Source organism: Hyla sarda, chromosome 3, assembly GCF_029499605.1.
Source record: "Hyla sarda isolate aHylSar1 chromosome 3, aHylSar1.hap1, whole genome shotgun sequence".
In the NCBI taxonomy this organism is placed as follows: Eukaryota; Metazoa; Chordata; class Amphibia; order Anura; family Hylidae; genus Hyla; species Hyla sarda.
The window spans coordinates 212,045,022-212,070,695 of record NC_079191.1 but is presented as its reverse complement, the minus strand read 5'-3'; the positions used below and the strand labels follow the sequence as shown (position 1 = coordinate 212,070,695).

At 44.4% G+C, this 25,674-nt stretch overlaps 1 protein-coding gene across 1 annotated transcript in view; it reads right to left on the bottom strand.

Annotated features, from left to right (window-relative positions):
* Nucleotides 1-25,674, bottom strand: part of LOC130362079 (cytochrome b5 reductase 4) — a 270,381-nt gene that overhangs the window by 141,248 nt on the left and 103,459 nt on the right. The window contains exon 7 of the mRNA XM_056566016.1: nt 18,084-18,141. Within this exon, the coding sequence (XP_056421991.1) occupies nt 18,084-18,141 (58 nt within the window). The remainder of the gene's footprint in view (nt 1-18,083; nt 18,142-25,674) is intronic.

Here is a 25,674-nt window from a genome sequence, read left to right as displayed (position 1 = left end):
GGCACCCCTGAAACCTTTCTAGAAAAGGAAGAATTTCTCAAAGAAAAGGATTTTAGTAACACATGTTTTGCTATACACGTTTATTCTCTTTGTGTGTATTGGAACTAAACCAAAAAAGGGAGAGAAAAAAAAAAAGCAAATTGGATATAATGTCACACCAAACTCCAAAAATGGGCTGGACAAAATTATTGGCACCCTTTCAGAGTTGTGAAAAAATAAGATTGCTTCAAGCATGTGATGCTCTTTTAAACTCACCTGGGGCAAGTAACAGGTGTGGGCAATATAAAAATCACACCTGAAAGCAGATAAAAAGGAGAGAAGTTCACTTAGTCTTTGCATTGTGTGTCTGTGTGTGTGCCACACTAAGCATGGACAACAGAAAGAGGAGAAGAAAACTGTCTGAGGACTCTAGAACCAAAATTATGGGAAAATATCAGCAATCTGCAGAGATCTAAATTTGCCTTTGTCCACAGTACACAATATTATAAAGAAGTTTGCAACCCATGGTACTGTAGCTAATCTCCCTGGGCGTGGACAGAAGAGAAAAATTGATGAAAGGTGTCAACACAGGATAGTCCAGATGGTCCAGATGGTGGATAGGCAGCCCCAAACAAGTTCCAAAGATATTCAAGCTGTCCTGCAGGCTCAGGGAGCATCAACGTCAGCGCAAACTATCCGTCGACATTTAAATTAAATAATGCTATGGCAGGAGACCCAGGAGGACCACACTGCTGACACATAGACATAAAAAAAGAAAGGCTACATTTTGCCAAAATGAACTTGAGTAAGCCAAAATCCTTCAGGGAAAACAACTTGTGGACAGATGAGACCAAGATAGAGTGTTTTGGTAAAGCACATCATTCTAATGTTTACCAAAAACGTTTCAAGGTTGCTTTGCTGCCTCTGGCACTGTGTGACTTGATTGTGTGCTAGGCATCATGAAATCTGAGGACTACCAATGCATTTTGGGTCGCAATGTACAGCCCAGTGTCAGAAAGCTGGGTTTGCATCCGAGATCTTGTGGGTTCAACCAGGACAATGACCCCAAACATACATCAAAAAGCACCCAGAAATGGAAGGCAACAAAGCGCTGGAGAGTTCTGAAGTGGCCAGCAATGAGTCCAGATCTAAATCCCATTGAACCCCTGTGAAGAAATCTTAAAACTGCTGCTGGGAAAAGGAGCCCTTCCAATAAGATAGACCTGGAGCAGTTTGCAAAGGAAGAGTGGTCCAACATTCCGGCTGAGAGGTGTAAGAAGCTTATTGATGGTTATAGGAAGCAACTGATTTCAGTTATTTTTTCCAAAGGGTGTGCAACCAAATATTAAGTTAAGGGTGCCGATAATTTTGTCCAGACCATTTTTGGAGTTTGGTGTGACATTATGTTCAATTAGCTTTTTTTCCCCCTTCCTTTCTTGGTTTAGTTCCAATACACACAAAGGTAATAAACATGTGTGTAGCAGAACATGAGTTACCGCAATCCTTTTCTGTGAGAAATCCTTAATTTTCTTGAAAAATTTCAGAGGTGCCAACATTTACGTCCATGACTGTACCTAGCTAATTACCTACCTACCTACCTACATAGCTACCTACCTACTTATCTACCTAGGTACTTAGCTAGCTACATACCTACTTAAATACAATGCTAGCTACATACCAGCCAGGACCCGTGGCTAATGCCGGATATCACAGTTCAGGCAGAATAGGCACTGTCAGATACAAAAACTTTTGATATGTTGTAAAGCATGCAGAACCAATAGGTTTTGCAATTGCTTTCATTAGAAAATTTCATACGGAAAAAGCCAGTCAAACAACTACTCCCCTGCCTGCTTGGACACATACTAGTCCTGCTGTCTCCATGCGTCATCACCTATGTCATGGACACACTTCAGCAGGGCTCACAGCTGGAGGAAAAATCCTCCCACTTTCAGCTTGTGTCCCGCTACTGTCAGTGAGGACAAGCTGGGAGTTGTAGTTTTGCTAATACTAGGGGAGATGTGAGCAGACAGCATACTAAGGGAGGGGGCGGAGACCTGCACAGTGAGGCCATGCCCCGCCCCCCCGAGAGGAATTCAGGCAAGTGAGCTAAATTAAAAGTGGAATAAAAAAATAAATAAAGGTGCTAGACACAAAAATTAGATGTACATGGTCAGGATTAGGTAAAAAAAAAATTTCTTGGATCTGACAGGTACGCTTTAACTCTTTAGACGCGGCGATCAAAGTTGATTGCTGCATCTAAAGTGAAAGCTCAGTCGGGCTGATCGGGACCATCGCAGTGAAAACACCATGTCCCGATAAGCTAGGACGTACCAGGAGGGTGCCTTACCTGCCACTTGCTCCAAGCGTGAAATCAAGGCTTGAGCAATCGACCGCCGATAACACTGATCAATGCAATGCAACGGCATTGATCAGTGTATTGAATCAATGTACTGCATGTTATAGTCCCTTATTGAGGCTAGAACATTGCAAAAAAAGTGGGGAAAAAAAGTTAAAGCTAATTTAACCCCTTCCTTATTAAAAGTCTGAATCACCACCCTTTTCCCATAAAAAAAAAAAAAAAAAACCTGTGTAAATAAAAAGAAACATATGTGGTATTGCCATATGCATAAATGTCTGAGCTATAAAAATATATCGTTAATTAAACCACGCGGTCAATTACGTACGTGCAAAAAAAATTCAAAGTCCAAAAAAGGCTAGTTTTTGGTAACCTTTTTATACCATAAAAAATGAATAAAAAGCGATCAAAAAGTCTGATCAAAACAAAAATGGTACCAATAAAACTTCAGATCACGGTGCAGAAGATGAGCCCCAAACTGCCCCGTATGTGAAAAAATAAAAAAGATCTAGGGGTCAGAAGATGACAATTTTAAAAACGTATTCATTTTCCTGCTTGTAGTTATGATTTTTTTCCAGAAGACCAAATCAAACCTATATAAGTAGGGTATCATTTTTATTTTATGGACCTGCAGAATAAAGATAAGGTGCACCATATTTTTCGCTCCATAAGACGCACTTTTTCTCCCCCAAAAGTGGGAAGGAAATGTCTGTGCGTCTTATGGAGCGAAGGTGTGTGTGCCGAAGTGCAGGGAAGGCTGCAGAAGAGGTAAGCTTACCTGCCATGCCGCTGTCCCCTTCTGCCATGCCACTGTCCCGTTCTCCTGTCCGCATCATGGAGTAGCATGTGACACATGGAGTAGCATGTGACACATACGTCATTCCCCTGCGCCCAGCGCAACGCTACGGAGGAAGCAGAGTGACGTGTGTTTCACATGCTCCTCCAGGGGGGTCCTGCTGTTTACAAGGGGGGTCCTGAGGGCAACAAGGGGGGTCCTGCTGTTTACAAGGGGGGTCCTGCTGGCTACAGGGGGGGGGGTCCTGCTGGCCATAAGGGGGTCCTGCTGGCCATAAGGGGGTTCTGCTGGCTACAAGTGGGGTTCTGCTGGCTACAAGGGGGGTTCTGCTGGCCACAAGGGGGGGTCCTAAATATTTTAGTACCCGTTTGGTTCAGAATATTTTTTTTCTTGTTCTCCTCTAAAACCTAGGTGTTTCTTATGGTCAGGTGCGTCTTATCGTGCGAAAAATATTGTAATTTTTACCGAAAAATGTACTATGTACAAATGGAAGCCATTTTGTCGCACAATGATTTTTTTTTTTTGGTAGATTTTTGGGTAAAATGACAGATGTAATTACAAAGTAAAATTGGTGGAGCAAAAAAATAAGCCATCATATGGATTTTTAAATGCAAAATTGAAAGGGTTATGCTTTTTAAAATGTAAGAAGGAAAAAAAAAGTGCAAAAAACAAAAAAAAGCCATGTCCTTAAAGGGGTTATCCAGCATAAGGTGATTTTAGTACGTACCTGGCAGACAGTAATGGACATGCTTAGGAAGGATCTGCGCTAAATGGCTACGTTGTGAGATTACCAGAACACTCTGGCTAGCTTTCTCTGAACTTGTATTTCCTGTTTTCAGTTTTCTTGTTTGCCTACAAATCCCATGATACCATTTTCCTCCTTCCCACACATCAGCTACCCCACCCATTGAAACATAAATGAGCTGCAGACCTGTAGTCTTCAATCAGGATGCCTACAGCTGTTGCATTAGTTGCAGATTGATCCCTCCACCCATTGAAGCAGACAGGCTCCCTGTCATCAGCTGACTAGTGAGTCAGGTCTCGGCCGCATTGCAAGCTGGGAAAAATCTGAGACAACAGTAATTTTGTATGCTGGTTAAAATAAATATTGGGGTGATAATCACAGAAGATTTGTGAGAAAAACGTCACACACAGGTACATACACTATATTATGAACTACACTAACTTTACAGCCCCTGCAGCATAGCCAAATAAAAAAATTCCTGGAATACCCCTTTAAGGTGTTAATGGAACTATATGCTGCGGGACATACCTACCTGTCTACTGTGGGGGATATACCTTATAGGGGACCTACTATTCTACCCAGTTTTACTGTGCAGGACAACAAGGGGGGGGGGTTATAATTACAATTTCGGGGCCTATAAATAGGGAGATTGTGTAGAGCTGGGGCACAGGTAAATGTGGAGTCTAAGATGTTTGTCCTGCAGATACTGAAGAGATGACGTTTTGGCTGAACGAAGTCAACATGTCAGTCTGAGTCGGATGGAGGAGAAAAGTAAAGAGGACAACCCGGATCAGAAAAGCTCTGTGCACTGAGGACAAGCAGGGCTCTGTGCACTGAGGACAAGCAGGTCTGTGCACCGAGGACAAGCAGGGCTCTGTGCACCGAGGACAAGCAGGGCTCTGTGCACAGAGGACAAGCAGGGCTCTGTGCACCGAGGACAAGCAGGGCCCTGTGCACCGAGGACAAGCAGGGCCCTGTGCACCGAGGACAAGCAGGGCCCTGTGCACCGAGGACAAGCAGGGCCCTGTGCACCGAGGACAAGCAGGGCCCTGTGCACCGAGGACAAGCAGGGCCCTGTGCACCGAGGACAAGCAGGGCCCTGTGCACCGAGGACAAGCAGGGCCCTGTGCACCGAGGACAAGCAGGGCCCTGTGCACCGAGGACAAGCAGGGCCCTGTGCACCGAGGACAAGCAGGGCCCTGTGCACCGAGGACAAGCAGGGCCCTGTGCACCGAGGACAAGCAGGGCCCTGTGCACCGAGGACAAGCAGGGCCCTGTGCACCGAGGACAAGCAGGGCCCTGTGCACCGAGGACAAGCAGGGCCCTGTACACCGAGGACAAGCAGGGCCCTGTACACCGAGGACAAGCAGGGCCCTGTACACCGAGGACAAGCAGGGCCCTGTACACCGAGGACAAGCAGGGCCCTGTACACCGAGGACAAGCAGGGCCCTGTACACCGAGGACAAGCAGGGCCCTGTACACCGAGGACAAGCAGGGCCCTGTACACCGAGGACAAGCAGGGCCCTGTACACCGAGGACAAGCAGGGCCCTGTACACCGAGGACAAGCAGGGCCCTGTACACCGAGGACAAGCAGGGCCCTGTACACCGAGGACAAGCAGGGCCCTGTACACCGAGGACAAGCAGGGCCCTGTACACCGAGGACAAGCAGGGCCCTGTACACCGAAGACAAGCAGGGCCCTGTACACCGAGGACAAGCAGGGCCCTGTACACCGAGGACAAGCAGGGCCCTGTACACTGAGGACAAGCACTTCCTGTATACTTCCTGTATTTGGGAGACAAACAGGTAATAGCTGCAGGGAGAGCATCTTTTTCACCCAAAAATATACAATTTTTTTAACCAATGTATATTACCAATGTACACATTTGCATTCATAATTTTTTAAATTTTGTGTATAGAGGTGGGGCATGAGGAGGGATTTTGGTGGAATGAGGGTGGGGCAGAGGTGTGGCCAGGGGCAGAGATTTGCAGGGGGTCCTTGCATTACTTTGTCTGGGGGCCCTGAGTGTTGTTGGTCCGCCCCTGAATGTAACTCAAAATGTATTTCCCTAATTTTAAGTATGTGTGCACATGACCTAGTAGATATTGAGGACTCCTTTTATTTAGAATATTTTGTCAGCATCATATCAAGTTGCAGATGTCTTAAAGTGGCAAAATGTTAATCTTGGTACCATTATGAGATACATGTGATGCTCTGATCATTTATTATGTTATTTTGTTTATGAGGTGGTATGAACACCAAAAAAAAAACTTAATTTTGTTTTCTATGCAGTATAAATTGCACGTTAACTTTACTCTTCAGGTAAGTACGATTATTTACATATAACCTACAAAATTATGCGGAACAACAAGTTACTAGACACAAAAAAAAACATTTTATTGAGATTATTCATATCTTAAAAAATTTATATGGACACAAAAATTAGCTAACATACTAAGAGCAATGTATGGGCTCAGTTCCCTCTCAAGGTATCAGGTTACTACTGTAAAGTGCACTAGTGCTAACATGGATTCTAAACTCCTCTTGCTTAATACACAACATGCTGAGGAGGCTCAGCTGAACAGTAAGGAATGGCAATCCATGGTGCAATACTAAGGCATCCAAATTAGAATCTGACAATACAAAAAGAGAAAAAGCAGACACCTATTGCAAGGACAGCACACCAAATAATAAAATGAATATTTGTTTATTTTTGCTATGTCCCAATACAAAAATATCCAGGACAATACATTTAAAAACATTTAAAAACCCCAAACAAATTGTGTAACCCTTTACCTTAGGGGGCTGCCTCCCCCTGCGTACTTATGCCTGACCTGTGTACAGAAGGATGTGATCTCCCTATGTAGATTTTACATATGACATTTTTGGGCATTAATTCGTTTATGCACTTTTCATGTAATTCCAATGAGGAAAATGTATATGAATATTATGCTAGATCTTCATAGGGAGATTGCATTCTTCATAGCACAGTTCATGATGAGGGATGAGTCAGACAGTTTACATAAAACCATATTAGCACGGGGGGCCTGTCTTGTAATGGCCTTTTGAGGACGTGTTCTTGGGAGCTCCTGCCTGGCGCCCGCTATTCTGCCCTGCTGCTGATTTCATGGGGAGAACCCACAAAAAACCCAAGGGGCAGCTTGCGACTGTGCCCCCATCCCCCCTGATGGACATAGAGGCTTATTTTACCAGGTCCCAGCACCTCTGTGCTGGGACTGCGATGCCTGCAGAGGCATCCGGTGCAATCTTGGAGCGGCCTGCGCTAGAACCCTGCTCTCCTGATCCACAGACCGCAGTACCTGATAGTGCTGGGAAGACAGTGCGAACCCCTGCAGCTGCAGAGTCTTGCTCCGGCTCGGGGTCACAGTCAGCGGCCTCACCTTCCTGCCTCCAGACTCCCGTCCGACACTCTGGCCCTGGACGAGATACCGGCACGCACCCGGATCCTGCTGCTCCTGCTGCGCTGGTGAGTCAGGTGGGACCGTTGACTATTACTGAGGCCCCTGCCAAAGCTAACATGCAGTCTCCTCTCCCTACCTCCACACTGACTGTGCCACCGCTCAGATCCCCTGCACTGGATCTCTTCACTAGGGACTCTGTGTTAACCCCTTTATTGCTGCTGCTGCTGCAGCCCCCTCTGGGGCCCTCACCCTCCCACCTGCAGGCTTTTGGCCTGGACTCTACTGCTCCTAACCTGTCACCAGGTCCCACTGCTGAGCTGCCTATGGCTTCCCCTGGGGTGATAGTCACCCTGGAGCCCCCTTCTGCTCTTCACATGCCTGCTGCTGTGCCCTCCCCACCTTGGTCCCCTTCAGGGATAATGCCACACTTCACTCTCAGAAGGGCGGGTGTGCTGGGCACCCCAGCTGCCTTAACACCTATTACTCTGGCTGACCTTCAATCATTGGTCCATGACCTTCCTACTAAGGCTGATATCTCCAATCTAGCCAAGCAAATCGTTGATGAGTGTAAACAGGAATTTGGGCAGTTCTGGTCAGAATTGTCTACTCTTACAACGAGGGTCACTGCATTGGAAGCTGCGCAGGATTTGACTTCTACTGTACAGGCCCTATAATCGGTGGTCAGCTGCCACACGGAACAATTATTTCTTTCTGCAACAACATCTGGATGACATTGAAAACCGTAGTCGCCAAAATAAAAATTAATATCCGAGGTCTCCCTGAAGCGGTGTCTCCTGGGGAATTGTGGGACGCTCTCACTTTCATTTTTCTAATGATCTCTTGGATCGTCCGCCTGATGCTTAAATTGCGACCTTCTAGTGCAGATGATCTTCACCCCCATGACTTAATTTGTCATATTCATTTCTATGCCCTGAAGGAGGCCATCCTGCGCAGCGCTAGGCGCCGCCAACGTATTCTGTATACGAATGTTCCCATTCAGCTCTACCCGGACCTTTCTCTCCATACCTTGGCGCAATGGGCTGCCCTGAAACCTCTTCTGAGTACACTTTGGGAGAGGGGCATCCAATGTCGCTGGGAGTTCCCCTTCTCCCTCATGGTTCGGCAAAATGGACGGACTCATTCTCTACGATCCCCTGATGACCTGCCGGGCTTTCTTCACGATCTAGCACTCCCGGATGTTGCACTGCGGAACTGGTCAATGTTGCTGCCCTTCTAAGCCAAGCGTCCTCTGAAGGGATCGGCCTCCCCTCCCGCCAAGTCCCCGAGATCGGGCTTCCATTCAAGGGCCACTAAAAGACGAGGTCCAAGCACTGCCTTGCACCTGAGACCTGATGTGCCGGCCTCTGCACCTGTGAGAGCCGGAGTGGCTCGTGCCTTAGCAACATGATGGTTTACTTTTTGTTGCCCTTAGTGATTTTTGTTCCCTGGGTCCACTCATCCTGATGCAGTCTGCTTTTCCTTTCCATGCTGCTCCCCTTTATTTCTGGTCTGTCTTCTCCATGTCATTCTGCAGCAGCTTCCATTACGCTCTGTCATTCTTTGGCAGGGGCGGGAGTTGTCCATCTCTGCCTTCGTTGTCTGACCTACTCCTCTCCCGAGTAGGCGATAAGTCCCGGTGGGCGGGTGTCCCTTGGGATCTTATGTAGAGTTTTCTTCTGTCTTCTACTGCTTTTTGTGTTTTCATTTTTGGTCCGGTTGTCCCCTTTTTTTGTTTTTTCCTCCCTTTTCTTTCTCCTTATTTGTTTCTCTTCTTCCCCCTTTCTGTTTTGTTCCCTTCTCTTTCTGATTTCCCTCTCCCCCACTCCCCTTCTTCTTCACTGGATTGGGGGTTTTATCTTGTCCTGATGACCTGTAACTGTATAGTTCATAAAGTTGAAAAAAGACCAGAGTCCTTCAAGTTCAACCTAAAACCCTAATGAGTTGATATAGATCTAGAATCCATAACCTGTAATGCCATTTTTCTCCCAAAATGCATCCAGACCCCTTTTAAATTCTTTTACAGAGTTCACCATGACCCCCTCCTCAGTCTTGCTGCAGTAAAGAACCCCCGTCTGTGCTGGTGTAGAAACCTTCTTTCCTCTAGACATAGAGGATGCCCCCTTGTTATGGATCCAGTCCTGGGTATAAATAGATCATGGGAGAGATCTCTGTAAGGTCCCCTGATATATTTATACATAGTTATTTGGTCTGCCCTAAGCCTTATTTTTTCTAAACTAAATAACCCTATTTCTGATAATCTTTCTGGGTACTGTAGTCCTCTCATTCCCCATATTACTCTGGTTGCCAGTCTTTGAACCCTCTCCAGCTCCACTATATCTTTCTTGTACACTGGTGCCCAGTACTGTACACAGTATTCTATGTGTGGTCTGACTAGATATTTGTACAGCCGTAGAATTATTTACTAGTTGTGGGCATCTATGCCCCTATTGATGCACCCCAGGATTTTATTTGCCTTGGCAGCAGCTGCCCGACACTGGTCACTACAGCTAAATTTACTATTAACTAAGACTCATAAGTCCTTTTCCATGTCAGTCGTCCCAAGTCTTCTCCCATTTTATACATAATCAGAGCCCAGATTTTTCTTCCCCATGTGCATTACCTTACACTTATCAGTGTTGAACCTCATTTGCCACTTCCCTGCCCAAAACTCGAACCTATCCAGATCCATTTAACAGTTCACTGTCCTTTATAGTGTTTACCGCTTTACAGAGTTTAGGATCATCTGCAAAGATTGCTACTTTACTATCAAACCCCTTTACAAGGTCATTAATGCATATATTAAATAGAACAGGACCCAAGACTGACCCCTGTGGTACCCCACTAGTAACAGTCACCCAATCAGAATAAGTACCATTAATAACCACCCTCTGTTTCCTATCATTGAGCCAGTTACTTACCCATTTGCACATATTTTCCCCCAGTCCAAGCATTCTCATTTTATGCACCAACCTTTAATGTGGCACCGTATCAAATGCTTTGGAAAAATCCAGATATACAACATCTAGCGATTGCCCCTGGTCCAGTCTGGAGCTCACCTCCTTATAAAAAGCTGATCAGGTTAGTTTGACGGGACCAATCCCTTATAAAGCCATGCTGATATGGAGTCATACATTTATTTTTATCAAGATACTCCAAAATAGCATCCCTTAGAAAACCCTCAAGCAATTTACATACAACGGAGGTTAAACTAACAGGTCTATAATTCTCAGGGTCACCTTTTGACCCCTTTTTAAATATTGGCACTACATTTGCCATGCGCCAGTCCTGGGGAACAGTCCCTGTTACTATAGAGTCCTTGAATATTAAAAATAGGGGTCTGTCTATTACATTACTGAATTCCTTTAGAACACTGGGGTAAATTGCATCAGGACCTGTCGATTTGTCTATTTTGATTTTTTGTAGGCGCCACTGTACTTCTTCCTGGGTTAGACAGGTGACCTGTACTGGGGAGTTTAACTTATCTCGCTGTATTTCACCTGGCACTTCATTTACCTCGGTGAATACAGTGGAGAAGAATTTGTTTAATATATTAGCTTTTTCCTGATCCCCGTTTATAATTTCTTCCTCATCATTTTTTAAAGGGCCAACACTTTCACTGTGCCTTTTTTTTTTCCTTCTGAGCTACTATGGCCGACCTCAAGATTGCCACCTTTAACACTAAAGGTCTGAATACACCTGAGAAATGCTCTCAAGTGCTCCATCACTTTCACAAGCAGAAGGTGCTCCTGATCTGCTTTCAGGAAATCACTTCGGGTTGCTGACCTGGAACTGGCCCACAAACGTGCACTCTCTGCTCCTGTCCTGGGGGACCTTTTGTTAGCGCGGCAGGAAGCTAAGCATTTGCTTGACGCCTCCTCAAAATGCACTCTCCAACTCTGTTGCAGCAAGTTTTATGAGTTTGGCAACAAGAGTGGGCGTATGTTGGCCAGAGCGCTCAGGGAGCAGATGGCCAGGTCCCATGTTCCCTGCATTAAAACCCCAAGGGGTGGGCGGGTCCAAACCACACTGGAAATAGTCGAAGTGTTCCGTGCATAGTACACAGACTTGTATAATTTACCCCCTGCTGCCCACTCTGGTCCTACACTGGGCTCTTTCCCTGTTCCCGATCTCCCCAGTCTATCTCCTGCCACTGCGGAGGAACTGGATGCAGGCTCAGCTCTTGGGGGTAATTGCCTTCTTGCCTGGATGGCTTCACAGCGGGCTTTTATAAAGATATGCCCCTTCCCCCTCAATCCACTTTGGCCCATAATATCCCCTTGATGAATCTCTCCCTTGACGCTGAAAAAGCTTTTGACTGCATTTCATGGTCTTCCCTCTGAGATGCGCTGCGAACTGTTGGCCTTGGCCCTGTCCTAACCTCGAAAATTCTGTCTCTTTATCACTCTCTCTCCACACGCTTAAAGATTAATGTCACCTTGTCCCAGTCATTTCGTGTCTTCAACAGTACCCGCCAGGGGTGCCCGTTGTCCCCTTTATTGTATATTCTAATCATGGAACACCTCCTGGCTTCTATCTGTAGCAACCCGGACATCTTGGGGGTTAGAAATGGCGACCACGAGTATAAATGTTCGTTTTTTGCTGATGACCTGTTGGTCTACATCACTAATCTGCATATCTCTGAGCTGTCCGGATTTGGGGACTGGTCTAATTTCAAAATTAATGTGTCCAAACAGAGCCGCTAAATGTGTCTCTCCCCCAGCCCCTGGTTTATACCCTCCGTGCTAACTTCCCTTATGTCTGACCCTCCCCCGGTATCACCTACTTAGGGACCACAAACCCATCTGATTTATCCTGCCTATATCAGCGTAACTTTGCCCCTTACTCAATTCTCTACTTACCTGGACGGGCGACACAGGAAAACTTTCCTGGTTTGGTAGAGTCAATGCTATTAAAATGACGCTCCTGCCGAAGTTGTTGTATCTAATCCAGACTATACCGACTGCTCTCCCTGCCTCATTCTGGCACACCATGCACAGCCGGTGTTGTGCCTTCATTTGGGCATCGGGGCGTTCGCGTCTTAGCCGAGCGGCACTATTCCACCCTAAGGAGGCGGCAGGAGTGGGCCTTCCAAGTGTCGTCTTTATTACATTGCAGCTATGCATGCACATCTATTGGATCTGCTGCATAACTCTGCCTCTAAACTTTGGGTACGCATAGCGTGGGGTGTATCTATCACAGATTTGTCTAGGCTCCCATGGCTGTGACCCCCTCCTCGACCCGGTTGTCGTTCACCTCTGTTCAGACGCTCTCAGCTCTCAGTGCTGGGTAGGTCTGGGTCCTGGGACTCCTCGGTTGACCCTGCGGCCCTCTGCTGCCCATTACTGGGAATCCGGCCTTTTCCCCTGGGTTGTCCCCAGGGACTTTTCTAGGGGGCGTTGATCCTTACCCACTGAGGTTCACTCACATGCTCTCATCCTCGGAGCTGCTTCCCCTTTCCACCCTAGTTTTTGCCCTTTTGACTTTACCCAGTTACCGCACTTTTATGCATCCATCAAGCGCTCCTCACACTTGAATCGTGGTCGACCACGTTTTTGCCTGCGGTCGGGAAACCGCATACGGCCGAAAACGAAGCCGACCGGAGGCTGCGGTTCACTCCGGTCGGCTCATAGACTTGCATTAAATACGGCTCCCGAATACGGCTGAGTGCGGGCGCCGCGATTAAGCCCCGCCCCCTCCTCCAAACCGTATACGGGAACCGTATTTAAGAAAACGTGGTGTGAACCCAGCCTAAGTCCCCTTTTCTCTTTTTCGTCTCTTAATGTCTCTTCTATCTCTGGCTTTCCCCACACCCCAACCTCCCTCCTCCTAGTTTCTTCTCCTTATTTTTCTTATGCTCCCTCCTTTTCTTTTTTGTCCTAATTTCCATGTGTGTGTTTTTTTTTATTTATTTTTTTTATTTTTTTACTTTGGCACATTTCTTTATCTTTGTACCTACTGTTAGGCCTGCATTCTCTTAATTCTTTGCAATTTCCAGTGGACCGTTTGTCAGTTGGTACTGTTTACATTACTCTGCTTGTACCGCAATTTATTGTGCTCGGGATGTTATTATGTGCAATGTTGTTGCCTTATTACGGCTTTATGACTTTTATAGTCCTTGGACACTTACTGTATTATGCCTTTATACGATTGGTGTTTGTTTCATTTTTTATTCTCTTTTATTCTTAAAATAAAAACTTTGAATGGAAAAAAACAAACATTAGCACAAGTGTATTTTACGGTAGTTACCTTGACAGTGATCTGAGCCCATACAGTGTTCTTAGTATGTCCTTTAATGTTTATGTCCATATTAATTTCTAAGATATTAATCTCAATAACATTTTTGATTTTATATGTTTGGAGAAATCATAACTTGTAGGTTATATACAAGTATGATTACAGAAATACCAAATTTATATACATTTGTATATGTTTTGTTTATTTAAAAAAAAATCTAAATTTTTTTGAAGTTGTAATAATTATTTTCACCAATGGGGCTGTGTGAGGACTTTTATTTTTTTTTGCAACGTTAGTTTAGGGTACAAATGTTATTTTGATCACTTTTAATCCCAGTTTTAGGGAGGTAGGTTTATCCAAAAACAGGGATTTTATAGAATTATTTTGGACGGTATTTGCTACATGGCATAAATTCAATGTTAACCCCTTAAAGCGCAACTGTCATGGAAATTATACCCCCCAGACTAATAACATGATAATATAGATGATGATACGTGTAATGCAGCTATACTTTTCGCTGCTGTTTATCACTCTTTATCAGCAGGAAAATAGTTTTATTGTGCGGTCAGCAACAGACGGATAGGCATGGCTGGGGATCGTAATGCCCCGCCTCCGCCACGCCTATCCCCTGTAAGTGTGCGCTGGACCACTGAGTGATTGACACACAGGCCCCTAACCCCCGATGTCCATGATGTGCGGGCCGGCGTGACTCCACTGAGCCTATACATATAATGTGCACCTTTATGTTATATGAAATACAATGCCCGTACTCCTCTTCTTTCTTCTCATGGTGCCGGAGACGCGCTGCTTCTGCTTTCACTACAGGCAGTGAGCTCGCTCCCGTTGTCTGCCACCAGCTCAGTGCCCCTGTGCAGTGCTAGAGGCAGGGAGCGAGCTTTCTGCCTATAGTGAAAGCAGAAGCAGCGCGTCTCCGGCACCAGGAGAAGAAAGAAGGAGTACGGGCACTGTATATCATAAAGGTGCACATAATATGTATAGGCTCAGTGGAGTCACGCCGGCCCGCACATCATGGACATCGGGGGGTGGGGACTTGTGTGTCAATCACAGTGGTCCAGCACTCACTTACAGGGGATAGGCGTGGCGGAGGCGGGGCATTACGATCCCCAGCCACGCCTATCCGACTGTTGCTGACCGCACGATAAAACTATTTTCCTGCTGATAAAGAGTGATAAACAGCAGCCAAAAGTACAGCTGCATTACACGTCTTATCTATACTATCATGTTATTAGTCTGGGGGGGTATAATTTCCATGACAGTTGCGCTTTAAGGACCAGGCCCATTTTGGCCTTAAGGACCAGACCAATTTTATTTTTGCATTCTCCTTTTTTCCTCCTCGCCTTCTAAAAATCATAACTCTCTTATATTTCCATCCACAGACCCATATGAGGGCTTGTATTTTGCGTCACCAATTGTACTTTGTAATGACATCACTTATTTTACCATAAAATGTACGGCGCAACCAAACAAATATTATTTATGTGGGAAAAATTTTGGAAGGTTTTGTTTTCACGCTGTACACTTTCCGGTAAAAAGGACATGTTTTCTTTATTCTGTGGGTCAATACGATTAAAATGATACCCATGATTATATGCTTTTCTATAATTGTACCGCTTTAAAAAAAATCTCAAACCATTTTAACAAAATTAGTATGTTTGAAAGTGTCCTATTTTGACTACCTATAACTTTCTCATTTTTCCGTATATGGGGCGATATGAGGGCTCATTTTTTGCACCATGATCTGTAGTTTTTATCAGTATCACTTTTGCTTAGGTTTTACTTTATTAATTTAAAAAAAAAAAATTGGGAATAAAATGTGACAAAAAAAGCAGCAATTTGGGACATTTTTTTTATTTTTTTACGTTTACGCCGTTCACCATACGGGATGATTAACAATATATTTTAATAGTTCAGACTTTTACGCACACGGCGATACCAAATATGTGTATGAATTATTTTTTCACGCTTTTTTGGGGGTAAAATGGGAAAAAGGACGTTTCACTTTTTTATTGGGGGAGGGGATTTTTCAAATTTTTTTACTTTTCTATTTTACATTTTTTTACTTTTTTTTATTTTATTTTTTTACACTTTTTATGTCCCCATGGGGACTATTCATTGTAATCAGTTGATTACTAATACTGTGCAGTGCTATGTATAGGACACAGCACTGCTCAGTATTATCGGTGATCTTCTCCTCTGGTCTGCTCGATCTCAGACCAGAGCAGAAGACCCCGGGAGACGGCCGGAGCAAGGTGAGGGGACCTCCGGCCGCCATGCTGGATGATCGGATCCCCGCGGCAGCGCCGCAGATGCCGCAGTACTGCAATGCCGCAGATGCCGTGATCTGTATTGATCACGGCATCGGAGGGGTTAATGGCGGACATCCGCGCAATCGTTCCGGTGCTCACGATCATGTCGGCGCTGTACGTCATGATGCGTTAAGTACCATGTCACCATGACGTACATTTACGTCCATTGTCGTTAAGGGGTTAAAGGAGATATCCCATCCTTTAAAATTCTAAAAGCTTATCCCTGGGGTCCAACCACTGGGGCCCCTTGCGATCTACTGTACGGGCCCTCTGCTCTCCCTGGGAGCGGCGGGTCATGACCTCCACCTGAAACGAGGGCCACCACGACCTCTCCATATATCTCTATGGGAGAGCCATTCGGCAATCTTCGGATCTCCCATAGCAAGATATGGAGGGGGAGTGGCGGCCCCAGCTTCAGGCGGTGGTTGTCATATGCCGCTCACAGGGAGAGCGGAGGGCTTGTACAGGAGATCATGGGGGGCCCCAACGGTCGGACCCCCTGCAATCTAAAACTTTTTCCCTATCCCACAGATAGGGGATATGTTTTTGAGAATTTTGGAGGATGAGATTTTTCCTTTAATTTTAGTTTGCAGTTTTTCTATCATTTTACACTTTGTTTTAGTGGTTTATTACATTTACACTATAAAAATGAATCGGAAAAAAAAAATTGACGCATTGACATATTCTGAGAGCAGTAATTTTTTTCCCCCCATCAATATTATTGTGAGGACATGTTTTTTGAGAGATGAGTTGACCGCCACGCCCCCTTCCATAGACTTTCATTGAGGGGCAGGGCATGATGTCACGAGGGGGCAGAGCCGTGACATCACGATACTCCATCCCCTGTATCACCTGTGATCAGCCACAGAGCAATCCTCGCTCCATGCAGCTGAGGGACAGGGGTGCTGCAGGAGAGATTGCAGGGAAACCCAGCGGTAGGACCCCCGAGATCTGACATCTTATCCCCTATCCTTTGGATAGGGGATAAGATGTCTAGGGGTGGAGTAACCCATTAAGGGCAGAATATTTGATACAGTCCCAAGAAAAGGGATTATTCTGCCCGGCACCCTTGTGTTCTGAACATTTGTGGTCGACACGCCCCCTACAATGAATCTCTATGGGATCGCTCCATGCAAGAGGAGAGCTGGGGCGCCAGGCTATAAGATTGTTGCGGTCCCAGTGGTTGAACCCCCTGCGATCAGACACTTATCCCCTATCCTGTAGATAGGGGAAAAGAGGTTATGTACTGGAGTTGCCTCTAAAGGTAGGCAGATAAGGAATTACAGCAGCAGGAAATGCTAGCAGAATTATTGAGTTTATAGGTAGAGTTATTAGCAGTAGAAAGAGGGAAGTGCTCATGCTGTTGTAGAGAGCATTGCTGAGACTTCACTGTGTGCAGTACTAGAGACTTTATAGAATTAGGACAGCCTTTTTTAGAGGTCTCCAAAAATGTTTGATTGAGTTCAAGACAGACCTCTGGCTGCACTTTAATGTGTTTTTTTTTTTTACTAAGGAAAAGCTTCTTCCTGACCACTTGTCATAAAGTCCAGATTGGTGGAGTGCTATAGGGATGGTTAACTTCTGGGAGTTTCTTCCACTGCACACAAGATCTTTGGAGCTGAGCCAGAAAGACCACCGTTCTAGGTCACCTCTTTTACAAAGGTCCTTCACCATCAATAGCCAAGTTTGGTAGGGAGGTCGGCTCTAGGAAAATTCCTGGTTGTTCCAAAATATTTTTTATCCTCCAGATTTGTGTATTGACACAATCCTGTCTTGGCTTGTTTTTTTAACAATAACATGCACTGACAGCTGTGAGACCTTATATACATAGGGGGTGTTGTTCCATCATCATGTCCAATCAACTGAATTTACCACAGGTGTAGAAACATCTCAAAGATCAAGAGGAATGAGAGACCCCAGAATTTCAAGTGTCATGGTAAGGAGTCTGAATACTTATGCCCATGTGAAATTTTAGTTTTACCTTTTTAGAACATTTTTAAAATTCTGTTTTCATTATGGAATATTGAGTGCAGAATAAAAGGGGGAAAAACTAGATTATTTTTTTTTTTGCACACAGTCAATACTTAACAAAATGTGAAAAAGTGAAAGTGTCTGAACATTTTCAAATGCATTGTATGTGAGAAGAAAATAATTGCTATCTTACAAGATCTCTCTGTAAAGTTAGCCATGATACTAGGAACATATTTTTTCTACACTATCTTACCTTTTGTTTAGTATAGATAATAATTGTGACTGAAGAATCAGTTTGGAACCAATCATATCTGCAAAAAATAAAAGCAATAGTTTATCAAAGATCAAATAAAAACCTTTTGAAATGGCTTACACGTGGATATGATTCGAAATGCAATATAAAGAAAATAAAAACAAAAGTAAGGGACTTCCAGGGGAGGGGTATCATAGATAGCCTCATCTCAGCTGACCAGCTTAATCATAAAAGGCAACCACCAGGCACAAAAAGCAGTAGTATGGTGCAGAAAAATGTATCCCCTATCCAAAGGATACAAGGATAGCGGATAAATTGTACTCCTTTAAACCTGACTGCCTCAGAGTTTGGCCTGGTACGTTCTAATCAAAAGACTGTATAACCAAGCTCCATATCATCTTATTTCTATTTTTAAACAGGTTAAAACATTGGTACAATTAAGCTGGTGACGTCAATGTGTTTTGGACATTAGGCAGGCCCTTAAAAGGGTTATCCAGAAATAGAACAAAACAGAGCAAGTTTTTTTTTCAAAAAACGCTCCTTATCTGTCTCCAGGTTGGGTGCAGCTCAGTTACATTAAAGGAGTACTCCAGCACAACATAACTTAAGTTATAGATTGTGGAGGGGTCCGAGCACTGGGGCCCCCAGGATGTCCTGGACAGTGCCGCGGCAGTCTGCAGGAAGTGCAGTTTCGTCCTCAGAAGAAAGCCGCGGTACATCTATGGGGTACATGGAGGGGGCGTATCGGCCGCCGCGTCATGCAGGAATGGAATGCCCCCTTTCCAGCATACTGCCACTGCCCCATCCTGGAGATCCCAGGGGGGCCCCAGCGCTCGGACCACCGTGATCTATAACTTATCCCCCTATCCTTTGGATAGGGGATAAGTTATATTGCACTACAGATGTCCTTTAAAGGGAACCATTCAGATTTTACCCTATATAACGCTTGGCAAAGCGTTATATAGGGTAAAATCTTTATTTTCACCATTCCTGGGGGACGCTCCTGCCCCCAGGGATGGTGAAGATATGAAGTTATAAACTAGTCACCGCCGCCGCCGTAAGTAGTCACCTGGGCGGGGAGCTCTTCTCACCAACTCCCGTTCTTCGGCCGGGAGCGACGCCCCCTCCGCTTGATTGATGGGCCAAGTCATCGCTCTGCTCCGTCTGATCAGTGAGCGGAACAATGACGCGGCCCATCAATCAAGTGGAGGGGGCGTCGTTGTCGGCCGAAGAACGGGAGTAGGTGAGAAGAGCTTCCGTCCAGGTGACTACTTACGGCGGCGGTGGTGACTAGTTTATAACTTCATATCTTCACCATCCCTGCGGCAGGAGCGTCCCCCGGGGATGGTGAGGACAACAATTTTACCCTATATAATGCTTTGCCAAGCATTATATAGGCTAAAATCTGATGATTGGTTCCCTTTAAAGTGAATGGAGCAAAGTTATAATACCACACACAACCTGGGGCAGGGGTGTGGAAATAAAAAAAAAAAACTACTTGTTTAAGGGACTAAAGTGGAACACAATCTACTTGTCCTGGTAGATGAAATAATTTCTACCAAAATAGTATGATTCACCCCACTAGACCACCAGGGATGGATATAAGATCCCTTTAGACACTGCTGTCAACTTTAACAGCGGTGATCTAATGGTTTAATAGCGGCCACGGTGATCGCAGCATGCTAGGCTATTAGTGGCGGGAGAGCTGTAGCTAGCTCCTTTTACACCCGAGGCAAGCCCCCCATCTGACCCCTATAACTCCAATTTTTCCATATACAGGGATGAGGGCAATCTTGTGTGACATGTTCTATAGTTATTATCAGAACTTTTATTGGGAAAGGGGCTTATTCACACACACACACATATATATATATATATATATATATATATATATATATATATATATATACGCACTTCTTAAAATATTTTAATCACTATTTTCCAGTCTTCATAGGGACTTATATATGGAGTCTTGATTGGAAACCACTGAACAATGCTGTGTTAATGGGGGGCGGGGGGCGTTCTGCTTCTCCAGTTTATGTGGTGCATTTTATTTACTCTAATTATGTGTCAGAAAATGCTGGAAGTTGCATTTAGTTACTAGATAACTACAACACCCATCATGCCCTGATACAGCCTATGCTTGTGTGGGTGTTGCAGCATGTTGCACTGTATAGTAGTACAGTTGAGGTTATTGTGCAACATGCTGGGAGTTGTAGTTTTGGTTCGGGCGTGTTTGCGTGCATCTGTGGGGCTCTTGGTCGGCGGGCGAGTATGAAGGGGGTGGGATTCTGGGGGTGCAATTTAGTGCGGGTGGCCAGAAGCCACTAAAAATAAAAATTAGATAGCACCACTGGCAGCAGCACTTGTCAGTCCGCCCCTGTACAAAACATACATGCATAGACATATACACACACCGGGTCACTGTCCCCTATATCATACATAGACACATCATACATACACCGCCCCCCCCACATCATACATTACATACATCACAAATACAGACACCATACACATATACACATCATATATACACATGACACATACACCATACATATGCACACATTATACAGTCACCCGCCGCTGATACACCCCACATCATACACACATCCAATTGAACAACTGTTGGACCTATGGTCAATGGACACACATTTATTCAAACAAATGGAATTCAAAAGTAACAGTTTGATAGTATTACACTAGCACAAGACATAATTGGTATGGGAGCATCAGTATCACAACCAGTGCATGGCACAATACAGTATTAACCCACATTAATTCTTGTGCTGTGACTTGGTGGCCAACTGAGCTACTTTATTATAACACTACAAGTGAACATTTAGAAGACAGAAGCAACCAATACACACCACTGCTTTACAGTTTGGTGTGTAGAGTTAAGAATCGGCCTATTCTGACCCCTAGAACTTTTTTATTTTTCCGTATAAGGGGCGGTATGAGGGCTCATATTTTGTGCAGTGAGCTGAAGTTTTTATCGGTACTGTTTTTGCTTTGATCAGACTTTTTGATCACTTTTTATAAAAAATGTTTATGGTATAAAAAGTTACCAAAAATACACTATTTTGGATTTTTGCATTTTTTTTATGTGTATGCCATTGATCGTGCAGTTTAATTAACAATATATTGTTATAGTTCAGACATTTACGCATGCGGCGATGCCACATATGTTTATTTTTATTTAAAGTTTTATTTTTTTTATGGGAAAAGGGGGGTGATTCAAACATAATGTATTAACTTTTAGCATTGATCAGCATTGATCTGCCGCTTGACTGCTCTTGCCTGGAGCTCAGGCTTTCGGCAATCGGACAGCGAGGAGGCAGGCAGAGATCCTCCTTGCATCCAGCAAGCTGTTCGGGATGCCGCGATCTCACCACGGCGGTCCCCAACAACACCCCTGAGCTAACCGGCAAGGTTTACTTTTGCTGTAGACACAGGGACCAAGTTTGATCGCCGCATCTAAAGGGTTAATGCTGGACATCAGACAGATCGGCTTATAGCAACCGGGACCCATCGAGTATGATGCTCTCTCACCTGCTGAGTGTGCGTCATACCTCGGGAGCCGCAAATGGACGTTAATGTACATCCATTTGCGGTAAGGGGTTAAGCAATTTATTTGAAAATGATGGTGGAAAATAAGTATTTGGTCAATAACAAAAGTTCATCTCAATACTTTGTTATATACCCTTTGTTGGCAATGACAGAGATCAAATGTTTTCTGTAAGTCTTCACAAGATTTTCACACACTGTTGCTGGTATTTTGGCCTATTCCTCCATGCAGATCTCCTCTAGAGCAGTGATTTTTTTGGGGCTGTCGTTGAGAAATAAGGACCTCCAAAGGTTTTCTCTGGGGTTGAGATCTGGAGACTGGCGAGGCCACTTCAGGACCTTGAAATGCTTCTTATGAAGCCACTCCATTTCCTGGCGGTGTGTTTGGGATCATTGTCAGCCTGAGAGACCCAGCCATGTTTCATCTTCAATGTCCTTGCTGATGGAAGGTGGTTTTCACTCAAAATCCTCACTATACATGGCCCAATTCATTCTTTCTTTTACGCGAATAAGTCATCCGGTCCCTTTGCTGAAAAACTGCCCCAAAGCATGAGGTTTCCACCCCCATGCTTCACAGTAGGTATGGTGTTCTTTGGATGCAACTCAGCATTCTTTCTCCTCAAAACACGACGAGTTGAGTTTTTACCAAAAAGTTCTAGTTTGGTTTCATCTGACCATATGACATTCTCCCAATACTTTTCTGGATCATCCAAATGCTATCTAGCAAACTTCAGACGGGCCCGCACATGTACTGGCTTAAGCAGGGGGACACATCTGGCACTGCATGATTTGAGCCCCTGGCGGCGTAGTGTGTTACTGATGGTAGCCTTCGTTACTTTGGTCCCAGCTCCCTGCAGGTCATTCACTAGGTCCCCCCCCATGTGGTTCTGGGATTTTTGATCACCGTTCTTGTGATCATTTTGACACCACGGGGTGAGATCTTGCGTGGAGCCCCAGATCGAGGGAGATTACCAGTTGTCTTGTATGTCTTCCATTTTCTAATAATTGCTCCCAGTTGATTTCTTCACACCAAGCTGCTTGCCTATTTCAGATTCAGTCTTCCCAGCCTGGTGAAGGTCTACAATTTTGTTTCTGGTGTCCTTCGACAGCTCTTTGGTCTAGGCCATAGTGGAGTTTGGAGTGTGACTGCTTGAGGTTGTGGACAGATGTCTTTTATACTGATAACAAGTACAAACAGGTGCCATTATTACAGGTAACGCATGGAGGACAGAGGAGACTCTTAAAGAAGTTACAAGTCTGTAGGTGACCAAAATACTTATATTCCACCATAATTAAAAATAAAGTCAGATTGTAATTTTATGTTTTTTTTTTTCATTATGTCTCTCATATTTGAGGTATACCTATGATGAAAATTACAGGCCTCTCATCTTTTTAAGTGGGAGAACTTGCACAGTTGGTGGCTGACTAAATACTCCTTTGCCCCACTGTAACTTATCCCCTATCCGAAGGATAGGGAATAAGTTATAGATCGCGGAGGGTCTGAGCGCTGGGGCCCCCCTGCGATCTCCTGGACGGGGCTGCGGCAGTCTGCAGGAAGTGCAGTGTCGTCCCCAGCAGAAAGTTGCGGCAGACATGCCCCTTCATGTTTCTCTGTGGGGGGCATGTCGGCCGCCGCATCATGCGGAAATGGGACGCCCCCTTTCCTGCATACTGCCGTGGCCCCATCCAGGGGATCATGGGGGGACCCAGCACGCAGGCCCCCCGTGATCTATGACTTATCCCCTATCCTTCGGATAAGGGATAAGTTATATTGCACTACAGATGTCCTTTAACCCCTTAATGACGCAGGACGTAAATATACGTCCTGGTGCGGTGGTACTTAACGCACCAGGATGTACATTTATGTCCTGTACATGACCACGAGCATCGGAGTGATGCTTGGGTCATGCGCGGCAGTTCCCGGCTGCTGATAGCTGCCAGGGACCCACCGGTAATGGCCGACATCCGCGATCACGCAAATGTCTTCCATTAACCCCTCAGATGCCGTGATCAATACAGATCACGGCATCTGCAGGAGTGCGGTCAGAAAAATGTATGATTGGCGATCCGATCATCTGTAATGGCGGATGGAGGTCCCCTCACCTGCTTCAGTCCGTCTCCCGGTGTCTTCTGCTCTGGTCTGAGATTGAGCAGACCAGAGCAGAAGATAGCCAATAACACTGATCAGTGCTATGTCCTATGCATAGCACTGAACAGCATTAGCAATCAAATGATTGCTATATATAGTCCCCTATGGGGACTATTAAAGTGTAAAAATAAAAGTAAAAAATAAATGTAAAAAAAATTAGAAAAATCTAATCCCCCAATAAAAATGTAAATTGTCCCTTTTTCACAATTTTACCCCCAAAAAGTGTAAAAAAAAAAATTTTCAATAAACATATTTGGTATCGCCGGGTGCGTAAATATCCGAAATATTAAAAATATCCGTCCTGTACATGACCACGAGCATCGGAGCGATGCTCTGATTATGCGCGGTTGGTCCCGGCTGCTGATCGCAGCCAAGGACCCGACAATAATGGCAGACATCCGCGATCGCCATTAACCCCTCAGATGCCATGATCAATACAGCTGCGGTCAGAAATATGGATGATCGGATGGCATCTCACCTTTGTTATTTGATATAGCTGCTTATTTATTATATTTTATCACTCATTGCACTTTATTTTTAGTGCAATAATACTATATTCTCAGTGCAACATATCTTGTTGTGCAATATAATCATAGGTTCTGCAGCTTTATCTATAGTTTTCAGTGCAATACAGTGCAATACACACAGCTGTCCTTGTTATGCACCTTATGTATGGTGCAATCTTATATCTGTTTACATGCCATGTATATTGAATAATTGATTAATGTGGCTCCTCTATTCTGTATATTTACACATCTACTATCCTAGTTGATGAATTATCTATTTATTTATGATATGTGTATATAGATCAATTATTTTGATGAATTGTCCTGCACTGTACCCCTCCATCCTATCGAAAATATTTTAATGGCCTTATGTGTATGTGTTTTTATGGGTTAATATTGGGTAAAATTTCATGTTTAAATAAAAACTAATTTTGCATAATAAATTTTGTTGTAAATCATTTTGACTTATTCTATAGGATATATGGGTATTTATTGTGATTTGCAAGTATGCACATGGTATTTATGATTTAGTATGTTCGTGCCAGTCCGTTTATATTGACACACTGATTGTCATTATGTGGAATTAGCTGTCTATTGCAAGCTTTAAGGATTATTGTTATATTATGTGTGGCATCTCAGTTTTTGCAGTACATTAAGCTGCTATCTGGTATTTGATATTGGCCGGGATATCCTCTTCCTCTGAAGTGGGTTATTACATCCAGCATGGGGTGGGCGAAGCAGTATTTCACTCCTCCGCCCAGTGTTTATAGGATTTTAAATTGTTTTAAATGTCTGTACACTCTTCTCTTTTGTATGTTCAGATTTGTAATAAAGATGCCTTTTTATGCACGGATCATTTGACTCATAAATTATTGGTGTGCAACATTATATGGTTGCTAGCTTTTTCTTCGCTGTGTGGATGACAGAATAACCAGCCTACCTACTTGCTCTGGTGCTACTTTTTTGTTTTTGTTTCTGGAATCCTGTTTCAAGAGTACAAAATACAAGTACCTATTCGACTTGTCTGCTGCAGTGTTGTGTACCGCCATCCTTAACCAAGCATCTGCATCCAGGTAACAATCGCAAATCGTATTTTTTGCAAAAAAATTATTCTGGTATGTTTTTTGCTTGTTTTGTGTTTTTTAGAGGGTCATGTGGCCCCTCTTTAAAGGGGGGGGGGGGGGGTATTGTAATGTCCGTTTATTTGTTTTTGTATTTTTCTGTTTAGTTGTGTATTCACCCGCTAGGATGTTCTGAGCAGTTTGCTATTCTCCCTGGATAGGGAATAGTTAATGCTCTGGACCAATGAGAACTCGGGTGCAGTTATTTAAACCAGAGTTCTCCTGCATTCTGTGCTGTTCTTTTGTGCAAT